This window comes from Tachysurus fulvidraco, chromosome 20 (genome assembly GCF_022655615.1).
Source record: "Tachysurus fulvidraco isolate hzauxx_2018 chromosome 20, HZAU_PFXX_2.0, whole genome shotgun sequence".
Taxonomy (NCBI): Eukaryota; Metazoa; Chordata; class Actinopteri; order Siluriformes; family Bagridae; genus Tachysurus; species Tachysurus fulvidraco.
Window position 1 is genome coordinate 9,890,473 of NC_062537.1, and position 21,587 is coordinate 9,912,059.

General features: G+C 40.8%; 1 protein-coding gene across 2 annotated transcripts in view; it reads left to right on the forward strand.

The window, feature by feature from the left end:
• The first annotated feature begins 265 nt into the window (after positions 1-265).
• Positions 266-21,587, forward strand: part of cblb (Cbl proto-oncogene B, E3 ubiquitin protein ligase) — a 71,627-nt gene continuing 50,305 nt past the window's right edge. The window contains exons 1-3 of one of the 2 annotated variants that reach the window (XM_027151287.2): positions 266-628; positions 1,268-1,445; positions 3,111-3,361. In XM_027151287.2, the coding sequence (XP_027007088.1) occupies positions 1,278-1,445; positions 3,111-3,361 (419 nt within the window). In that variant the 5' untranslated portion in view covers positions 266-628; positions 1,268-1,277. The remainder of the gene's footprint in view (positions 629-1,267; positions 1,446-3,110; positions 3,362-21,587) is intronic. The other variant, XM_047805032.1, reaches the window with a different exon arrangement.

Sequence of the window (21,587 nt, forward strand, 5' to 3'; positions counted from 1 at the left end):
TTGTTAATGTGAACCTACTGTATGTTAAATCTGACTCATCAGTTATTCAACCTCCCATGTCGTCTGAAGACACTCAACATCATTTGTTTCCACTGGAAACCGATCTACATATGCATGCACAACCACCCACAACTGCGCCTCACTATTTCATTAGTCATTATATTCATATTAAGTCTACGCTATTACTTGTCTGCAATTGGCTGAAAATGAGCTTACTTTCCATAATCCCACCCACCAAGACGATCTCTTGTCGTAACCCCGCCCCCTTTCTGGTGTTGGGAGTGAGTAGAGCAGGACGCAGCCCGAGCTCGGCTTTTAAAGCGTACTGATTTGGTAACGCGCTTGTGTTCGCTTAACCTCCCTATCGAGGAAAACAGGATTTAAACTACCTTCTTTTTTATTCTGGTTGGGAAGGATTTCCGGAACAATGTGGTTTACTGACCCGACGTTGGAATAGATGTGTTCGTGTTGTTTTTATCGCCTTTTTCTTTAGTCTCTGGAGACCTCTGTGTTTTCAGGAACTCGGGAAGTCTGCTGTGACATTCCCTGTGTCCTGCTCTGACATTCCCTCTCTCCTGCCGCAGTAAGTCTGGACTTTATGGAGGAACCAGAACACACTCTGTACCAGGCAGGAACACTTAATGCTAGCCTTTTAGCTCACAGATGTTATTGAACGTAGCGTCGTGGTTTGGTTTGGTTTTTAAAAGTGTTTGGTGTAAAATACTGAAACAAACAAAACACTAGTTTAACATGAGGCAAAAAATAATTCTCATATATTCTAACATAAGAAATGTAAGAAATCCGAAAGGAAGAAAAAGACTGAGTTTTATTGTCAGTTTTGTGTGTGTGTATTTCTACATATATATACACACACACGTATGTAATGTGTATAATAACATTTTATACTGTGCACTTTTAATTGTTACAAGAAGTGGCGCTTAGTTGAAGGTACAAAGTTTGTGTAGTTAGTTAGTTAGTTAGTTAACTAAAGACTACAGAAAGTGCTTTTTTTCTTGTTTGTTTTTCATCCTCTAAAGTCAGCTGGTTTACGTCCCTGAACCGCTGCAGAACTAAAACACTAAACACTGTTAAAATATCTGGCCTGCATTCAATATGTGCTTTTTTTGTGCCCTACTTTTAGACACGTTGTGTTATTATTTCGAGTGTGTGGTTTCGGACCGAGCCTAACGTGTAGCTCGGCCTTTTTTATTATGACGAAGCAGCTAGTCCTTTTCCTTTGCGCTTAAAGCTTTTCCTTCTTTTACAGTGAGGAGGACATGGCAACCGCACTCGGTGGCCGGACTGTGGGCGCGCGCGCCCCGAACCCCAGGAAAGGGCGCATTTTGGGAATAATCGACGCCATTCACGACGCTGTGGGACCCCCGAAACAGGCCGCGGCTGACCGGCGAGCTGTGGAAAAAACATGGAAACTCATGGACAAAGTGGTAAAAGCGTGTGGCTTGTGCTTCCGGCTCCACTCACGATGACGCAATGCCTATTTAACCCCCCCCTTATCCCAAAGTAGTTCACCCAGTCGCCAGCTTGAAACCAGTTACCATTCCAGTAGCACTTTACCACCTCAAATATATTGAAACCAATCCAAAAAAGAAAAAAAATTCGACTTAAGGCAATTTTCCATAGTGAAACTAAAAAAAGCTTGAAACGGCAAAATCTGGCAACACGAGCCTCCTTGTGGATGTAGTTTAACAGCCTATAAATAAACAAATGCCCTCCTGAAGTAGGATCGTTGCGTAAAGTCCAGAAAACTTGGAAAAGTTTGGGATTTATGTGCAAATTAAAGCATTTTTTTTGTGGAAAGCTGTTGATAGACCAAACGAGATCTTTAGAATGAAGACACTGTGTATATGATCAAGGATTTAAGACATGCATTTAGAAAGTAGAAACATTGCAAGAGCCCTGTGACAAAATGGATCTCTTCAGGAAACCTCTATGCAATACACTCAGAAATAATGATGCCAAACAATTTTCCCTTGTTGCTGAGGTAGAAGCATCCAAATACATCTTTCTCACTGGAAATGTAATCTTCCACCTGCATGTGCTGCACTTTTACTAAACTACTTAAAGTCCTGTTATATATATTTCAATAGATATTTAAAGGTATATATTGCAGCATCCGAGTTCACCTAGTTACTGTGCACTCGTAGTTCTGACGGTATAATTACTACTAACTCCTGTAAGGCGATGCCTCGTTATACACACTGTCACTATGGACATCCTCCTCATCGCATTTCAGCTTTCCTTTATTTATTACTATTTATACAAACATACATACATAGAGAGGTTGGTACTTCCCTACGGGGGAAATTGGTTTGCATGAGTAGCTGAACATAGCCATACAACACAAAGGATAACAGATCTAGAAATAAAAGTGGATGCAGTAGATGCAAAAATATGCAAAATATGCACAAAAATATATATTCAATTACAAATCCACAAAATGACCTGATTCTGTAAACAGATGCAGATTTTGTACGAATTGTCCTATTTTATGTATGAATTTGTACTATTTTATTATAAAATTCAATTTACCATTCCTTTTTATTTTTTTATTATATTTTCAGAGGAGATATACATATACAGGGAAATACATCTGCAGCATCTGGCAGATAATAATATGTAATGTTAAACAATTAAATGTGTAATATTAAACCAGGTCGTATAATATTAAACAAAGTTGTTTAACACACAAGTAGCTGAAAAAAGTATCAAAGAATCCGTATTTTGGGAATCTACCTGAAATAGTAGATCATCCGGGTACCTTTGTGACGCTTGTTTTAATATACTACAGTTTGGGACCCACTAATTCTCATCTTGGGCTTTGTTTTGTACAGAAAGTAGACAAACTGGGACTTAGCGTATGTTCACGGTTCCGGTTGAAAGATAGTGTTTTTTTTGTTTTTTTTTTTGTGCAAACTATTGTTAAGTCTCCTGGAATGTGTGCATGTTGAATGTTTTTGGCTTAAGCTTAACCATTTCACGTGTAGCCTGCCTAGCTTTTCTCTAGCTTTTGTTACTGAGGTGTGAACAAAGACAAAGTTAGAATCTGATGTATATCAAATGCACAAAGTCAGACTGCGCTTTCCTTCTAGGTGAGGCTGTGTCAGAATCCCAGGCTACAGCTGAAAAACAGCCCCCCTTACATTCTGGACATTCTGCCAGACACGTACCAGCACCTGAGGATGATCCTGTGCAAATACGAGGAGAACCAGAAACTCGCACAACTCAGTGAGAACGACTACTTTAAAGTCTACATCGACAGCCTGATGAAGAAATCGAAAAGGGCAATCCGTCTCTTTAAAGAGGGCAAGGAAAGGATGTACGAGGAGCAGTCCCAGGACAGGTAAGGTCTTGGCTTCACAGCTTTTTTTTGTTTCCCCTTCCTGCCGTGTGAACGTAAATCAGGACAAAATTTTACCCATCGGATTTATTTCCTCGGGCTTGAATACTCCGAGTGGTGTGCGTGTGTATGCAGTTTTGTTTGGACAGTCCCATGCACTTTGCACTTCCTCTTTGGGTTGAGTGTTTTGATGCTGACACATACCTGAGTGTTAACATGGTTTTCATATCTAATCCCTGGATGATCTTGTTCCTATTTTGATGGTGCCTCCATCAGGAAGGAGGTTAAAAAGGGGTCAGATCATGTGACTTATTGTTATTCCATGTATTAACTGTGCTCTGGGGTTTAATGCTAGCGTGAAGAACTCCAACTTAAGTTAAAGAAAATCCACGTTAAAGGAACAAATGAATTTGGTTTTCGTATATAAATACTTTGGGCCAAAGGGCAATTTCTTCCCTGTGCACATACTCAGTTTACTCCTTGATAGGTCTTTGTAGGTAGTCATTGTTTTCTTCTACTACGAAGTGAATTGTGGCATAATTGTGCAGTTCTGCGGCGTTGTGGAGGATTGTTTAGACCTGTAATGATTACTGTTTTAAAGATTACGTAGAAACGCTTTTAGCTCATTTACAGTTGTTTTACGTTCTGGTTAGTTTATTATAGGCTTCTGTTTTCATTTCGAGCTCGTTGACCATGCATAACAAGCTCACACAGCCACTTCTTAGCGAAGGGAAGGGAAGAAAACTCGTCAGTGTCCTCACTGCTTTCACAGCTCACCAAAAACTGACAAACTGTTTTTGTAACCAAAAAAGGGAAATCTGGTTTCTTGAGTCAATTGACATTTCCAGTATCAGTTGTAAAGAACAGTGTCTTATTTAGAGTTGGTCTTCATTTTGGCCCTGTTTGAAAATGTCCTCAGACGTTGCCAGGAAACACTGGCATTTTTGGTTGTTGGTTCGCTTCCCAGTATTTTCTCTGTGTGGATGCTTGATGAGGATTGTGGAAAAGCTCTTGGCAGAGGTGTTACAATGTGGGTGAATTGACAGCTCTGATCGTTCACCCTGACCTCACAGTTTGTGTGTGTGTTTGAGGGAGCCATGATGGAAAAAACAGGCTTCGGGTGAGTGTGCTTAAAGTGACGATAAGAAAAAACAAGTCTCTGTGTGCGTGCATGTGTTGGGGTTGTGAAAGAAGAGCATTTGCTAGCCTGAGGTCTCTGGCTGACAGGCTGTCGTGACAAACTGCTGTACTCGGCGTCTGTGACACTCGGCGTGTTCATAGTAGTTGCTTTTGCTGAAGGTCTTTCACTTTTACATGTGTGTGTGTTAACCCTCCGGACCGAGTGGAAGATGCAGTCTGCTGCCCTCCAGGCCTCATTGCACAAAGGGAACGCCTCCCACTGGAGACAAAGAAGAAGGGAGGACAGTGAATGCACATGCTCTTTACTGTGTCTGTATTTGAGAAGGAAATTTATAAAGGTGGCGATATGAGCAAAAAGCCTACCTTTACCCTCCACATGCAAATATTCGTTCTTTCCTTTTTCCTCTATCCATGTTGTTAACTGTCAGCTCTTTGTATCCACGTCTGTCCATCTGGCTTGCAGATAATTCTTCACAAAGCATTTTTTGATTTCGGAGGACGTGCTATATACGAACAAAACTTATTTGCAAGAGCGACGATGCGGCGCTGGAACATATCAGCATGCTGCAGAGGTCCTCACATGTGCTTTTGTAATTATGCTACACGTCCTGATCCCAGCCGTGTGTGTGTGTGTGCTGTAAATATCGTTCCTGCCATGCAGTCTCACACTCATTTTATTAGCAGAATGAGTGAAACATCAACAGACAGTGGGGAAACCATCGTAGTTTTCTGCGTAGATAAAAAGCCATGGGTTTTACACGCAGTCTAACTTTTACAGGCTGTCCCAATGAATACTTTTAGCAAAATGTAACTTTTTATTGATAAATACTCCTCTACGTGGTGGTTAGTTCTTTTTGAACACATACGATGTCGTCTCTCCCACTCATCATGAGCTCGTGTTCACACATCTGAACGTTTCTCGTGTATATAAATCGCTCACCTTTTTCTAAATGTGTTCCTTTAAATGATTTTCGTCAAGAAACTAAACTGCTGGAAACTGTACTCCCGGTACATTGTGGCATTCGTACCCTCACAGCTAGTGGGCTTTGTTCCAGTGTGTACTGAGATCTTTTGTGGACACGTGTATTTATGTTTGTTACTGCATATGCACTGAAATTGTAACCAGTCATTATTTAAAAAGAAATATAGATTCAAATAATTTAATCTCATTTGCACTTTTCTCATTTGCACATTTGCTGAAATGCTTCCTACCCATAAGGGTATTTCTTTAATCCTACCTAATGCTAATTCATTTTATAGTCTAGGTTCTATGCACAGACGAGCCATTTAGCTTCAGTGTGAAATGAGTTGCACCAAGAAAGATGGCTTGAGTTGATTATAAAGCGTAAAAAAAAAATCACAAGGGAAATGTGTTCATTTTGAACTTTTTTTTTGTTCTCTTAAAAAATTAACTGTGATTTAAAAGTGTCAAATGATGGTTTGTTATAATCGAGGTGTTGGTTTTTATTCCTGTCTCAGTGTTTGATAAGATTAGTCACACAAATGTGAGCATGTTAGCTATTATTGGCTGACGGGCCACATGCGTGTCTGACTGAGATGGTCAAACACACAGCTTTCAGGATCACATGTCATTCTCAGTTTGTGGTCATTATGTTCGTTTTTGTCATCCTGGTGCTAATCTGGGCGTCCTCATACTTCAAGCTCCGGTCCTTTCATTAAATCAGATTTATTTATTTTTTTTCTTTTAATCCAGATCTGCATTGGTGCACACAGACATGCAAACATGCAGGTAAAAGCAATGATGTTAGACTGAGGAAAACAAGCTTGTTTACTAGCTCGAGGTAGCTAGCTGTAAGAATGTGCTGAGAAATGCATAAAGGTTGCTGTGGCTTTGAGGCGAACTCAGTCTGAGGGGAGACGAATTTAAACAGAGATACAGAGAAAGTTTGTGCTAATACTTGAGCTTCTGCACCAAATGATTATCTATGTCTTACTTCAAAGCCAACCTCCCGAGAATTGGCTCTGTCTTGCACCGGTGGCACAGATTTACTCCGAGGGTAGATAACGGAAGGGCAGAAGTGTCCAGGTCCTCTCACAGAGGGAGGATGGGATTATTCCGGCACCGCGATGGCTAATGTACAGTGCAGGCTGCCATCCGTTTCTGTCCGCTTTGCTGCAAATTCCACCTGCTTCATTTAGAACCGATTAGATATGTGCTTTCTGGGGATCTGTACATTAGTGAAGGCTTTGTGAAAAGCCTCTGGAGGTTTTTTTTACACCCCTTTTTCTGCATCGGCCGTACAGTTTGTACCTTATCACGAGTATTCCTTTAAACAAGTGTGCTCTGTTCAGGTTAAAATGTAGATGAGGGTTGAAATATTTTTGCAAACTTTCCAGGTTTACCTTTATCATAGCAGCTTTGATGTTAATGAACATAAAGGTTTTGCGGCCGATCACGGCATTTCATCGGCGTGTCTGTGCGAGTAGGCGTGTGTTAAGTAAGCTCGAGGCAGGCTTCAGCTCTGTCAGCGCTGATAAACACAGTGCTGTGGCTGTTTAGAGCTACCCGCCTTGTAACTCTACCATCTGCTGTGAGTAAACAGTAAAGGCTTGACACGTTGTAACTCTGCTTCATCATCATCATGCTCATCATCACCCACCACCTCTCAGCGATCAGTAACCAAAGCACATTAGAGTGTGGAGGAAGAATGACCCAAGATGCAGTGCCACCCAATAGTAGGGCTCAATCTCTCACACACACTCACTGGCATACACACGCACACGCACAATCTCACTCGCATAAACACACACACACACACACACTCTCTCACTTGCATATACACACACACACACACACACACACACACACACACACACACACACACATTTACACACACAAACATGCATACACACACTCTCACTCGAATATACTCACACACATACGTACTCATAATAATACTCACTCATACACACACATACTCCCACACACTATCATATACACACACTCACTCACTCATACACACATACTCCCACACACTATCATACACACACACACACACACACACACACACACACACACACACACACACACACAGTACCCAGTGGAAACCTCTGAATTACGGGAAGTAAAATGTTCTCACTTAGTTGTTAAAATCAGAAATTCATACATATTTATGCACAACTAAATATTTTATTTTTATTCTATACAGGGTGTCTTATTAATTAGACCTGTTGTTTACTCAATTTGAGCTTAAAAATATAACAAAAAAATTGGACACGAAACAAATACAACAATGAGGCACTTGTAGCAATCTCACATTTATTTGGCACAATAGTAATTGCTGATTTCTGTTCTAGCTATTTAACAAAATCATTAATTAAAAAAACAATTTCAGGTAATGATCAGAAGATTCATAGCAAATTATCAATAATAATGATAATAATAATAATAATAAGATTCCTTTTTTTTCTATCTGCATGGTTTCATAATGTATGTGTGTGTGTGTGTGTGTGTGTGTTTTTTTCTTTTTTAATTAAAAAAAAACAAAAAAACATTTGATCATTTTAATGGGCTGTTAGTGTGTTAAAACACAAGAGTTTTAATAATGCTAAAAAGCTAGGCTTTGACCTCGGGAATTAGTAGTTAATGTATTTAGGGCAGGCAGAGCTTTGCACAAACATTCCTAAAAAAAAAGATTCTTAATTAACTGAATTATTCTGCTAAGGAGCAATTACTGCACACCCAACTACCTTCATTTTCCTCCTAGGAGTTGGGATTGCATGATTTAAACAGTTTTGTTGTATTATGCATGCAAACACACCAGCTGTTTTTACCTCAGCGTTCAGAGTGAGAGCGGGACGTCGTGCTGTCTTCTGTTGAACACGATCAGAAGTGACCTGAGTGTGCAGCGACGTGTAGAGAAATACCGAGGAAATTCTGTTTAAGACTTTCCTTACACTTCTTACGTGAAGCAATGGTTTCTGGTTTAAACAAATTACCATTACCACAGGATCAAAAATCTGTCCCTGTTTTCAAACATTGTGTTCCTTTTGTGTTGTCGGTGAACATTCGTTTAGATATTTTTAACTTTTTCTTTTTTTTTCTTGTTTTCTTTTTGGTGCCTGTGCACTTCTCTGTCTGACTCAATGCTGAAGCTGAAATAAAAGTGCAGACAGGACTGGAAAAAGAAAGTGGAGGATGTGAAACTATACGTATAAGGCACTTGGAGAGATGAGTTTGGCTTTTTTTTTTCCCCCACTCTGACCTCGAGAGACAAACAGTCGAAAGGGACGAGCACAATGACTAAATGTCAAAGGCCTGAATCCTGATGAATAAGGAGTACACACTGGTCTAAACTGCTTGTTTGCTGTCTCTCACACACACACACACACACACACCCACACACACACACGCGCGCACACACAGTGTAAAGCTGTACCGAGATTGTACACCAAATTGGACTTTATGATGTCTTTTATAAAGCATTTGACTGAATTTATTCCAATTATGGTGCAACAAAATGCCATATGTGAAAAATATTACATAACTTTATTATAAATACTCTGATATTTAAATCAGTCCTGACTAGAATGCATCAACAGTCATACTAGAATCTGTCCAATATAATGCTCCTTCAGTCCTAATTGTACAACTGCTATTTAAGCAGACAAACCGACAACATGAAATGACTGAGACAAATCAATACAGAGATAAAGAATACTTTATTAATCCTCGAGGAAAAACATGGTCACAACAGTCACAATTCAAGAGCAACAATAAGGACTATGACTTTTACAAGACTTTAAATGTACATGAAAAAAACGGAGAGAATTAAATAAAAAAAAAAGACATGAATGATTCCAGGTTTTTTTTTTTTACACTCTTAGACTTCTGTGCAGGCTAAATGTACGGAATATGTTGCAGCTCGGCAGGTTTAAAACCGTACGTTTTGATACGTGTGTATAATAATACGCAGGGACACTATGAAAGTAAGTTTTTTTTTTTTTTGTGCAACACGCAGTGCAGTAGTTGAGTATGCAAACTCAGTAGGCTGTATTTTGTCTCCACTGTCCACGAAGCTCCCCAGCCTCGACTCACTGCAGAGTCACTGCAGAGTCGATTAGTACTGGACAAGAATCCAGTTCTTATCTTAACTGGACGTGTACACTATACTGTACGGCTAAAAGGTTTGTGGGCAACTGAGCATCTCTCTCTCACACACACACAAAATTCTTCACAAAGTTTGAAGCACAGGATTGAACAGGATTTGTATGCTGTGCTTTATAATGTCTCTTCACTGGAACTAAAAGGATTGAACCTGTTCCAACATGACGGTGTCTCTGTACACAAAGCGAGCTCTGTGAAGACGTGCTGAGTCGAGGCTGGAGTGGGAGAACTGAAGAGCTCTGACCTCAACCCCACTGAACACCTCTGGGAGGAAGATTAAAATGTAAATGAATAAAATGCTGCGATACATTTAGTTTAAACACAGGTTCTTAAGAACAAGCCTAGTAGCTTGTGTGCGCATTTCATGGCCCCTATTTAGGCCGAGGCAAACATAAGCAGAGCTGAATGACATGTTCCACTGATTTCCCTGATTGCCTGATACTAGAAAGGTTATTTGTTTCTGTATAATTATTGGTAATGTAATTAAAAAACGTCTGGACCCACAATAGATGATGATTAATATTTCTTTATTTGTTTGTTTGTTTGTTTGTTTATTTATTAGATTTTTCCCCCCCCAAACTGCTTTGTTTGTTGCTCATTTTAATTATTTACAGACTAATAATTCTTTTAAAGTTAATGACCCTGGAAGGGATGAAAGGAAAGTATGTCCTCGCTTATCTATTTTCCTGTGTCCCAAACGGGCCATCTCACTCCTTTTTGCCCTTCCCCACACCCCTACACACAACCCAACCCCCTTACAGCTGCATTACACACACACACAAAGTGAAGTTCAAACGACAGCGGAGCAGGGGCCCGGTGACCAGATGTTCTAGTCTATAAGGGGGCTCTGCTCTGTCTTATTCTTCCTCTTTCTTTGTCTCTGGAGGTTTTCAGTCCTCCAGATCATGTTGAACATAGTGTCTTAGTGACTGGAGTTGTGTTTCAGACATCAAAGCTGGTTCACCATTACAAGTTCAACACTTCTTCAGTTCACCCGAGCGATAGGAAAATCTGCCGAAACGCTGTCTGAGATTAACACAGGACATCATGAGACCAGCGTGACACCAGGGTCTGGAGCCGAGAACTGACAAATCCGCAGAGGGGTAAACATGTCAGGACAGCAATATCAGTGTGCCTCTGAGACAACTTGTTTTCACTGATCAGAATGCGTAACAATATGTCCTCCTACGGGGCCCTTTCTAATTGAAACAGTGCTTCCTAAAATAATTCCCCCCCCCCTTCCTTCACACCCAGTACACATGATTGTGTTTAGTTAAACACATGAGGTCCTGTTTAAGTAATTCTATAATTAACATATTTTTAGACTTACGATCAGTTGACACACATGATGAATTCACTTTGCTCTCTACTCTTTTTTTTTCTTCTTCTACATGTTACTGCACTTCCTGTTTGTACAATAAGGAAAATGTTTTGACTTCTTTAGTAGATAGAACGTTGGTGCATGTCGTGTCGCTAGGAGTCTAAGACAGCAGAATTGGCTGCGTTGTCACTGGGTGGGAAGACTGGCTTGCTTTCTTCATCTTGCTTCTTGCTATCAGTCCAGAGTGGTTCTAGAAAAATGTGGGCGTCCGTGGGACAGAAATTGAGAATAAAAGCAACCGTATACTTTAGTCATAAGTCACAGTTTCCGTCTATCACACCGAAACTTCTTTTGGTTTGACCATCTGCCGAAACATCTTAAAGGTTTTATATAGAAAGCTACAGTAGAAGGCTTTCGGGCGAACCACTTTGTAAAAAGTCTTTATACTTTTTTTTTCTCCTCTTTCTAGCGCTCTTCACACTGTTTTGTTGAGGTCTCTCAAACTTCAAACATTAAGCACATCTTTAACCAAACCTTACTTTTTTGGCGGTTTGCATGTGTTTTGCTTTGTGATGTGGTTCCTTTGTGCAGGTGAAATCCTAACAGTCAGACCCAGTGTGGACCAGAGCAACCCCGAGACCTTCTGAGCGGCACCCGAACTCTAGAACGCTTTGGGTCACGATTCAATTCAGAAGTCAGACCCGACCTACAGGAAGTGAAGCTTTTTTTTTTTCCGGCTAAATGAGCCACTTATGGGGATCTGCTACTACAAATAATGTGCAGTGTGGAACAAAACCAAACCAAGTATTAGGCAAACCAAAAGAATCTGTTGTGCCCTGATTTAGACTTGGCAAGCAGATGCATGGCTGTAAAAGCACCCAGATAGCACTTTCTGGGTGCATTCATCCGCTCAGTGATTTAAAAAAAAGACTTGGGGTGGTGTGTGTGTGTGTGTGTGTGTGGGGGGTGCTTTACATATTATACTCCTTTTCAAGCTGTAGAATATCTGCTAGTGGGGGGGCTGTGAGTGATGATTCTGTTAAGATATTAAATACGAGGAACTGGGTGTGTTTATGCATTACGAGTATCATTATCCTTTAGACTTCAGTTATGATTGTGGAGGTCAAAGATCAGCAGGTGAAAGCCGCTGTAGGTCTGAGTCCCTTTACAATCTCATAGCAAGTTGCTCCTTGCTCTCGGCCGGAGGTTAAGTGTTCTGGGAACAGAGAGAGTAAACGCAAGGAGGGGGAAAAACCCAGTTACATCCTGTTCATGTGCTTCCTTTCTACTTATACCCTCTTATTATCACCACACACACACACACACACACACACACACACACACACACACTTGCAGAGGCACAAACATACAAACCCATGCACACACACACACACACACACACACTATATCCTTAAATCAGCTACAGCATTGCTTAACCCTCTTAGGGCCACCCATCACCTGAACCACAGACTCATAAACACATGCGTCCATCCACTTAAAGTCACATATACAAAGATATGCTCACTTCTCTGCCACAAATATCCTCACGTGCAAACAGGCGGGGTGGGGGAGGTTTCTCCTCGGAAGATGTCATGTGGAAAAGATGTGGCATCAAACCCCGGACGCGTGCAGTCTCACAAATGGTGCAAACTTGGATGAATCCACAGTGCAGCACTTTCCTAATCACAGAGTGGCTTTTATTTGTCTCTGTGTTAAACATCACAACATCTGGTTTCCTCGTTACGTAGTTTCAGGGTCAGTTGTGTGTCTAATGTCCTTACGTTTTGTATCACAGCAGTGTGAATACACAGCAGCTTGTCTGATACCGGCGTTCCACTCGGACGCCCGTCTGTCCTGGAGCGTCTCCGCTTGTCTCGCTAACGTCAGCGGAGCAGGTGAGGCATCAAGAGCGATTTAGATTGCCAAGGGCAAAAATCAATAATAATCTTGACAGCTGGAGCTTGAGGTATAGAATTCTATTTGAGACAGAAAAAAGGGAAGGGCGTTGAAGAAAAAGGGTCTGTGGTGTGTGTGTGTGTGTGTGTGTGTGTGTGTGTGTGTTTTCTTTAATGAGACCTCTATTTCATGTCCGTGCTTGTGATGTAGGTTGGCCCAGTTCCTGCTGGCAGATGTGCATGTCAGAGTGGGAGTTTTTTTGAGAAGCGGGGGGCGTGAAGATCGTCTGGAGATGTTTTGTCCGTAAGTGATGCGCCTTTGTGGCCCTGGTCCATTGGGAGTCTGGCTGACATGGTTGATTCATTTTGTGTGTGTGTGCGCGCGAACACGTCTGTGCGCCTACTTTAATGCCCTCAGGCTCCTATGGCCCCCTCAGTAATCACATGCAGTGCACATACACACACACACACACACACACACACACTAAACACAGCTCAACTGAGCAGCTCTGAAGGCTCCTAGGCTGAGGATTAAAAAACAGCATGGAGACAGAACAGTTGAGCATGCAGAAGATGGACAGAATCCACACATTACATTTACAGACTTAACTCAATTACATAAGACTTATCTTGTCATATGCTGTGGCAAAGTCTGGTGATGATGCAAGTAGCCTTTTGCCATCCGGCTATAACCATATCTGAGCTGGTTTTCTCCACAGTCGTCAACACACGGCTAAATGTCACGTCAGCCCGATTGTTGCATGCCACTCAAAGTGAAAGATACATCAACTGTGAGGTGTGATGTTTACCTCTCGTACTGCTAAACCACACACACAAACACACAACCCACGTCTTACTATCCTAATGAGCTTCTTCTACTGGCTACACAACTCAATCTAAGCCTAAACGAAAAGTAAATGGAAATCATGTTTCTCTTTTTACGCTTTGTGTTTAAAACAAACAAACAAACAAACAAACAAACAAACAAACAAAACAGACTAAGCACATAGTCCAAACTGTCTGATATTTCTGTGCATGTTGTGGCACTAAGATTTAAAAACATAACACACATACAGACATAATCCACATGCATGAAAATGTGCTATCTAAATATGACTACTTAAATGACCTCATGCACCCCAAATGGTTTAATTTCCTGTTTCAACCTTGCAGCTATTGACAAACTCAAATGTGTCTGTGTTTATCGTTAGATTCGTCATCATCCTGTGTGAGGCCCCTGATCATTTTGTCCCTAAATAGCCTGATTACACTGCTATATGCCACAGATGCATTTATTTAAGCTACAGAGCGGAAGCACTGGGACTCGCCGCTCCCTTTCTCAGATCCTGTAGTAGATCCCTAAGCAGCTTCACTCTGCTGGAGCACATATTGATCTGGGAGCGGCACGCCATAAACAGTTTCATTACCGGAACAGAGAGAATGGAGGAAGAGAGACAGGGCGAGGGATCGGATCCTCTTACTTTTCTCTCACTCGTTCTATCGGTCTTACTGTTTTCTCCGTCTCATCGCAGCCCGGACGAGCCTGAGGAGCGAAAGACACGCTGATTTAGCTCTCATGTTTGGCCCACATGTTTGCTCCAGGCGCTGTCTGGCTATAGCGCTGGATCATGTCAAATAATCTTCGAGATGATCTTTTCTAAAGACCGTCGTTACGGCGTTCGATTCGGTGGAAGCTCAAAAAGTCAGTAAAAGTCACTCGATGCATCCCAGAATGATTTGCACATTCATTTGTTCGTCATGATCTTTGGCATAACAAATTACAGGCAGCATGTCAGAAAAACTAAGCTTGTAGCGTAGGACTGCACCGGATAGTCAATCATTTAGAGATTTATCTGGAAATGGTAAATGAATTAGTTAGAAATTAAAGCAGCACCTTAGTCACAGCGCTCGGGTGTTTGTTTTATTTATAATTAAGTTCTAACTTTAGCTGAATACACAAAGCTGAATCAAGACGGTTAGGGAAACGATGACGTTCAGCGAAGTGAATGCAAACATGAATCAGCTTGGCACAACAGCAGGAAACTTCCCAACGTAGCCTCCAATTCAACTGCTATTAACATGCATCTCATTAGGTTCAACAGACTCAGATCTGTATTGTCATGTACAGGAAACCATCGGTTACACAACGCAGTGAAACTCTTTCACTGACACTCTGAACATCCATCATTTTAACATGATATAAAAAAGATACAACAAACAAATTACAAGTAGGAGAAGAAAAAAAACTTGCATTAACAAGAAAAGTGTGTGCGTTTGAACCATTGTGTAAACAGCCGTGTTCCGTATTTGTGGCATAGTGTTGAAAAGATATGAATTTAAACTCGTATGCACGTCGATGTACTGTAAGTTAATATTGTTGATCACTGGTACACGTCTGCAGCCCTCCTAAAGCTGTCAGCTATTTCAGACTGCTGGAAGTTTAGTGGTGTGAAGATGATGGATAGATCTCAATCCTCAAACACTGCTGAGTGCAGAGACCTGCTGGCTTTCTCTTATTCAATGATCCAACTAAAGCCACAAGCTTGTACTATAGAAAATGTGTAATGTGTAAGACAGTGTTTGGCAGAATAATAATAATAATAATAATAATAATAATAATAATAATAATAATAATAATAATAAAAAACAGCTATCAGATGTGCTGTTCATATATTGCAAATATTTATGCATTTTCACACATTGTTAATGTAATATAATGATCTAATCTCCCAAGCTTTTTGATACAAGAGAGATATGCGAGCTAGAGACTGTTTAAGGATCAGAAAAGCCCTCGAACCAAATACTCCAGCTCTGTTTCTTTACTATAACCTCCGTGTGTGAGGCCTCATGCATCTCATTGTGGAGGTGTTCATACACAATCATGAGAACAGAGCGCAGCTGCTGCCACTGTAACCGACTCCTTTTTATTTCTGCTTCCTAAAGCGATCAGCGCACAATCAGCCTGCTTTAACAGCACCGTGCCAGGAAACAGGATGCAGCTTTAACAAAATGAGCCGTCCCTTTGTTTACTGCTCGCTGTAAATGAGCGCAAGGCTCTTGTTATATGTTTAAATAGTCCTATACATTTTCTAATGTGTACGTGTGTGTGTGTGTGTGTGTGTGTGTGTGTGTATATGTATATATATATGTATGTGTATATATATATATATATATATATATATATATATATATATATATATATATATATATATATATATATATATATTTATATTTATATTACTGGAAACATATTAGGTAGAGTTTATAGACACATCCTGTCATGTGGTTGTGAGTGTTGAGTTTGGTATATAGGGAAGGGGCAGCTCAGTGGTTAAGGGGTTGACTAAAGTAAAAGTAGACCTTGCAGCAGAGCAAAGAGCATTTCACAAACTGAGCTTTAGTTTGAAATTGAAATGTCAAATCAACATGGAATGGTTAAGGAGTTAGACTATTGCTCGGAAGGCTGTGAGTCGAATCCCAGGATCATTAAGCGGCTACCGCTGGGGCCTCGATCAAGACTATTGATGCTCAATTGCTCAGTTGTATATAAAAAAATTAATAAATGAAATAAATAAAAGGGTGTCTACTAAATAGCATAAATGTATATGTAGTGCTTGTGTCATGTCCGTGTTTGTCGATCGTGGCCATGTTAGATGGTTTTGTACTAGAAAGGTCACGAAATAACGATGTACTGTAATTGCTGCATGAGATCGAAACTGTCCGATATTCCTGTCTTTGTGGTAATATGTGGTCTTCACCAAGATATATATAAACACTCATACTCACCTATGTGTGCACACCCACACACACGTGCACACAGATATTGTGCATGGCATGCAGAAAGTAGTTTCCTCCCAGAGAAATCTTACAAATCTTACCTCGCCACGGACTGACACTTTTACAGGAAGTAACTGTGCTGCAGTGTCCTTCACATGACTGTGATGTCAATCTGCTTCCTCGACTTCCTGGCAGAATTGTATATGTGCCTGAGCACTGTCTGCGACCACAACCCTTTGACTGATTTATTTATTTATTTATTTCCCCCTTTTTTGTGAATATCAGATTTAGAGTTCTTTTCAGAGTGTACCTCAGTCAGTGTTGGCTTTAGGCACTTATAACATAAACACAAAGGCTACGTAGCGAAAATTTGGACGTGATCCTAGTACATGAGTAAGGGAGAATCAGGGTCAGGGAAAACCCTTTATTCTCTTCATATTTTCCAGAATACACAGGAAGACGTGTCGTTTTTCATATGTCGGTGATGTTGGGGACAGGAGATGATGATGATGATGATGATGTTCACTGGGAAATGTGATGCTATGTATTGCACAGATGAGAAAATATTCCAGAAAATAGTAGACTAGAAGATGAGGATTTTCCTAAAGCGTGCTCTTGCCTCTGAAAAGACACCATCGGTCTTCAACGTTGTTTCATCAGCGAAGACCGTTTCCCCCAACGCATGTAGTGTGGCTGCCTCACAGGATCTCCTGTTCGATCCTGAGCTCAGGTTACTGACGGCATGCAGTTTCACATGTTCTCAGTGTGTCCGGATGGGTTTCCGTTGGCTTCATCCTACCGCCTGAAACGCTACTCTGCATTTCCCCATGGAGTTTCCCCAGAATAGGCTTTAGATCCATCACAACCTTCATCAGGATCAAGCTCTCACTCGAGATGAATAAACAAATATTACATTAGCTGCAGCTTTTTAGAGTCATTGTCACTGTCTAGTTCATTTTTAATTTCTAATAGTCTAATTAAAGGAGGGAAAATCCAAGTAAATTCTGTTAATTCTGCTACAAACTGCCTTATGTTTATTCACTATCCGTTTGTAGTTTTTAGCTTACAGTCAGGAAAGAGCTGAATGGATATACTGTTATAAATGAATAAAACCGTTAACCGCCTTCAGCCTAAACTGAAGGCATAGCTAGCTACATAAAAAAAGTAACTAGTAACTACGACTAGACTTATTTTTTTTATACTTGTTTATAAAAAACAAGTGGTTGCCAGACATGTGTTTATTACGCCATATTTGTTGCGGGTGAAAAGGGGTAAATCCATAGGTGGCAGTATTTTGCATTGTTTTTAAAAATAAGCTATTTATGCGATAGAGAAGACTACAATCCAGAAATGCGTGAACACCACAGTGACCCTGGTTTTAAAGCACAGACTGAGAAAAAGAAAAAAAAGATCAGCTCTCTAGCTCAGTGTTCAGGATACTGACAGCGGAGTCGGCCATTTTACGTGCTTTTTTTTTTTTTTTTTTCTTTTTCAAGAAAATCTCACAGTGCACTGCAAAACCCGGCAGGCGTTGATGCTCACCATGTTCCCTTAGTGGAAACGATGTTATAATTTTTACAGACTTTTAACTTCATGCTTTCTTTGAGCCATTATTTGTTCAGAGCATTTAAAAAAAATAAAAAATCTGCTAGCATAAAGTACCGTGATATATAACAACTTTACACAGCCGTCTTATAAAACATTATGTACATGTTATGTCAGTTGTCCTCAGTGTTCCAGTGTTTGTTCAATCAACTTCCAGAGCCTGGGCTAGTTTTTGGTCTAACCCTTGAATTTTAGAGAATTTTGCATGCACTTGCTTATCACACTCATCTTGTTGGGTCTCTCTATTAATGCAAAAATGATCATGGATCAAAGCAGCAAAACTCTGAATCCCAGAAATTCCTTTAGGCAACTAAGTTCTTTTTCAACAGAACACACGAAGTATTAACTTAGAATAAGCTAGATTCCAAATCCTGATCCAGCATTTTAATTAACTGGGTTTCTTACTCTATGTTGATTTATATGGCGAGTTTGAATATGAAGACTGGTCTAATCAAACATGGCCTCTATAGCTAACAGACTTCGGGACTAAGGCGATAACATGGTGACGTAGGGGAACGTCCATATGCCTCTACGTCAGCTAATTTCCCACGAGCTGTGACTCTTCTGACACCAATCAGCTTCACACGGAGTAACCCAAGACATCTGTTAAGGAAGTGAGTGAGTGAGGGTCGTTTCATTCATACACAGTGAGTAAAGTTGTATGAATGGAGTGAGATACACGATGGGAATGAAAGAGTAAGGGAGGCTCAAGGAATGAAGAGAGATGACTGACTCCTAGAAGTAAACAGTTACTCAGAGAATAAGCAGCTTTTACCCATGACACAGTTGGGGATCACCCAGGAAGCCGCGATTACGCATTCACTTATTCACAAACACAAACACACAGCTATATTGCAGCTATGACAAACCGAGGCAGCTCCCAACCCACATCCACCCCCACTCTCTCTCCATCGTCATCCTCTTAAGTACTCATGCTGGGAAGCTTTGCTCTGTGGTTTCCCTTCTCCTCACTTCTACAGATCTTGCACTCGTTAAGAATTTACGGTTCTCTTACACGTTAAGCAGCACATGGACGAGCGCCAGACTCTCAGAGGCGCTCGGCTGCAGGTGCGCCGGCAGTGCGCTACAGGAAATTCGTCTCAGCAGTTCAACATAGTTTCCTGTACATCCCCTCCTCTCAGGCTGCGGCCACCTCTCATTTCTTTGGGAGTCTGGAGTCCATGTGCTCAGCCATGACGGAGCGGAAGTGAGCATTGTTGTTGAGGCAACAGTTCTGGTGATAATGTATCCTTTGTACGTTCCAAGCCGTGCTGGAGAGCGCGTCTGCTCTGTGTGGGCGGCAGCATGCCATCAAGCCTGTTCTACTGGAGGTTTTTGAAGGAAAGCAGTTACAAATGTTTGAAATGCATTTCTTAACTGGTGATGCCTTCAGAGTCTTTTCTTTCCTACCTTCATCTTTACGACGTTGTGTAGTAGTTTACCATGAGCTTGCTTCAATACACTACATACATGTTCATTTGTTTAGTAAACAGTGAAACATCATAATGCAGAGTTGGTAAAGTGATTAATTCTTTGTCATGTGGAAACGCACATGCGCTCACTACGCGTCAAACTGACAGCTGAACTAACGTGATAATGTATTTGAGTCGTCTAGTTACACCATTAATACATGAATTCTTTCACGTGTCTTGGTAAAGTGTTCATAAAGACACCCTACAAATGGTTGGAGCCTCGTCACCTGGTGTTCCTCTGCTAGGGACGGGTCTGTATAGACGGCCCGTGACTCAAGGGATCTCTGGAGACTGTCGCGCTGTCAGCGACCATTTGACTAATTCTGCAGGAGGGAATCAGTGCTGGGTCTGTGGTGAACTTATAAATGACGCTGAACTACAAAGTGTTGTAGAAAAGACATCCAAACATAAAGCCAGCGATTAATGTTTCGCTTTGAGCTGCAGTCTCTCTGTACATCACAAGCACAAATATAATATGAGTCTGGCTAGCTTCTTTATTATCTCTCTGTGTTTAACTGAAGAGTGATTTATTGTGCTATTTTGGCTCATTTTTCATCAGGGTTCCACTTTCTATGTGGACAGACAGATTGTGGCCTCGATGATGATGGTAGTACAGCAGGCAACAGGATTAGGAATTAAGATTAAGAAATTAAGATTTCTTTCTTCTAAGATAGATCTTTTTCTTAGTCACCCAGACTAAAAGTTTCTCTAGCTTTGAACTGTTCTAATTTTACAGAAATACTCTACAGTAATTATTGCAGTTCACACACAATAATCCTACCAGTCGTGCCATTGTGTTTTATGCTAACGACATTTGCTACATATTTAGCACCGATGTTCCCAACGATGGCAGCTTTGCATATACTGATATTATAGTGATGTTATCTGTTATGCTACTAGTGTGTGAATGTCCTTTAGGTTAAAAGACACCTTATTAACTTGTGCCCTATGTAACTTCAGTGCTATGTAGTAACAACGATTTGTAGCAATCAGTCTATTTATACATAACACAATAAACTGGTAAATGTCCCTGCAGCTCATCTCCACTTAATTTCATCCGTTAGAGGTAACTTTAGTAATAACAGACACATCTTAATCTTTTTCCAGCTCCGCTTTTCTGTTGTGCTGTAAAATTCTCTGCAGCGCTGCTACACAAACGTGATCGTGCACTTTGCGGTGTATCGTATTGTGTGTTTAGTTCATGTGAGCTGATGTCGTCCTGGATTTGAGGAGTCGACAGAAGGCTGTGAATATCATTTCCAGTTAATTTCCTGCAGCGCTTCCTGTCTCCGTGGGAGGGTGAAGAATCACACTGTCTGTTCCCAGTGAATTAGGGATTATACCTTCTCTCTCTCTCTCTCTCTCTCTCTCTCTCTCTCTCTCTCTCTCTCTCTCTCTCTCTCTCTCTCACTCACTCACATACACACACTTTTTACTGCATATCTGCCTGCTGCTATATTATTCCTGCTTGTTGGGTTGGAAAAAGTGCAGATGTGACAGGACCTGGCAAAGCCGTTAAGGAAATGATGATGATGATGATGATAGAGCAGAGATGAAGCAATGAGCACCTTGCTTTTGATCATCATTGTGAAGCCTGACTTGCTGATTGACGTTTTATTATTAGAGCACGACTATAGCGTGTACTCGAGCACCGATAAGGCTACTCTGTGTGCATTACTTGTCATATTAATAACGATAACAACGATGAGAATTTGATCACTTCTGGAAATATAAACTGTAATTAAATATAGACATAGGAATCCACTTTGTATGATCTACCCGTATTCTCAAAAAAGCCCGATGTAATAAATGCTGAGCATGTATTTGTGTGTGTAAATCTAGCCAGACTAAATGCACGGAAATTTCATTCTTGAATTTTTTTTAGCTTGTA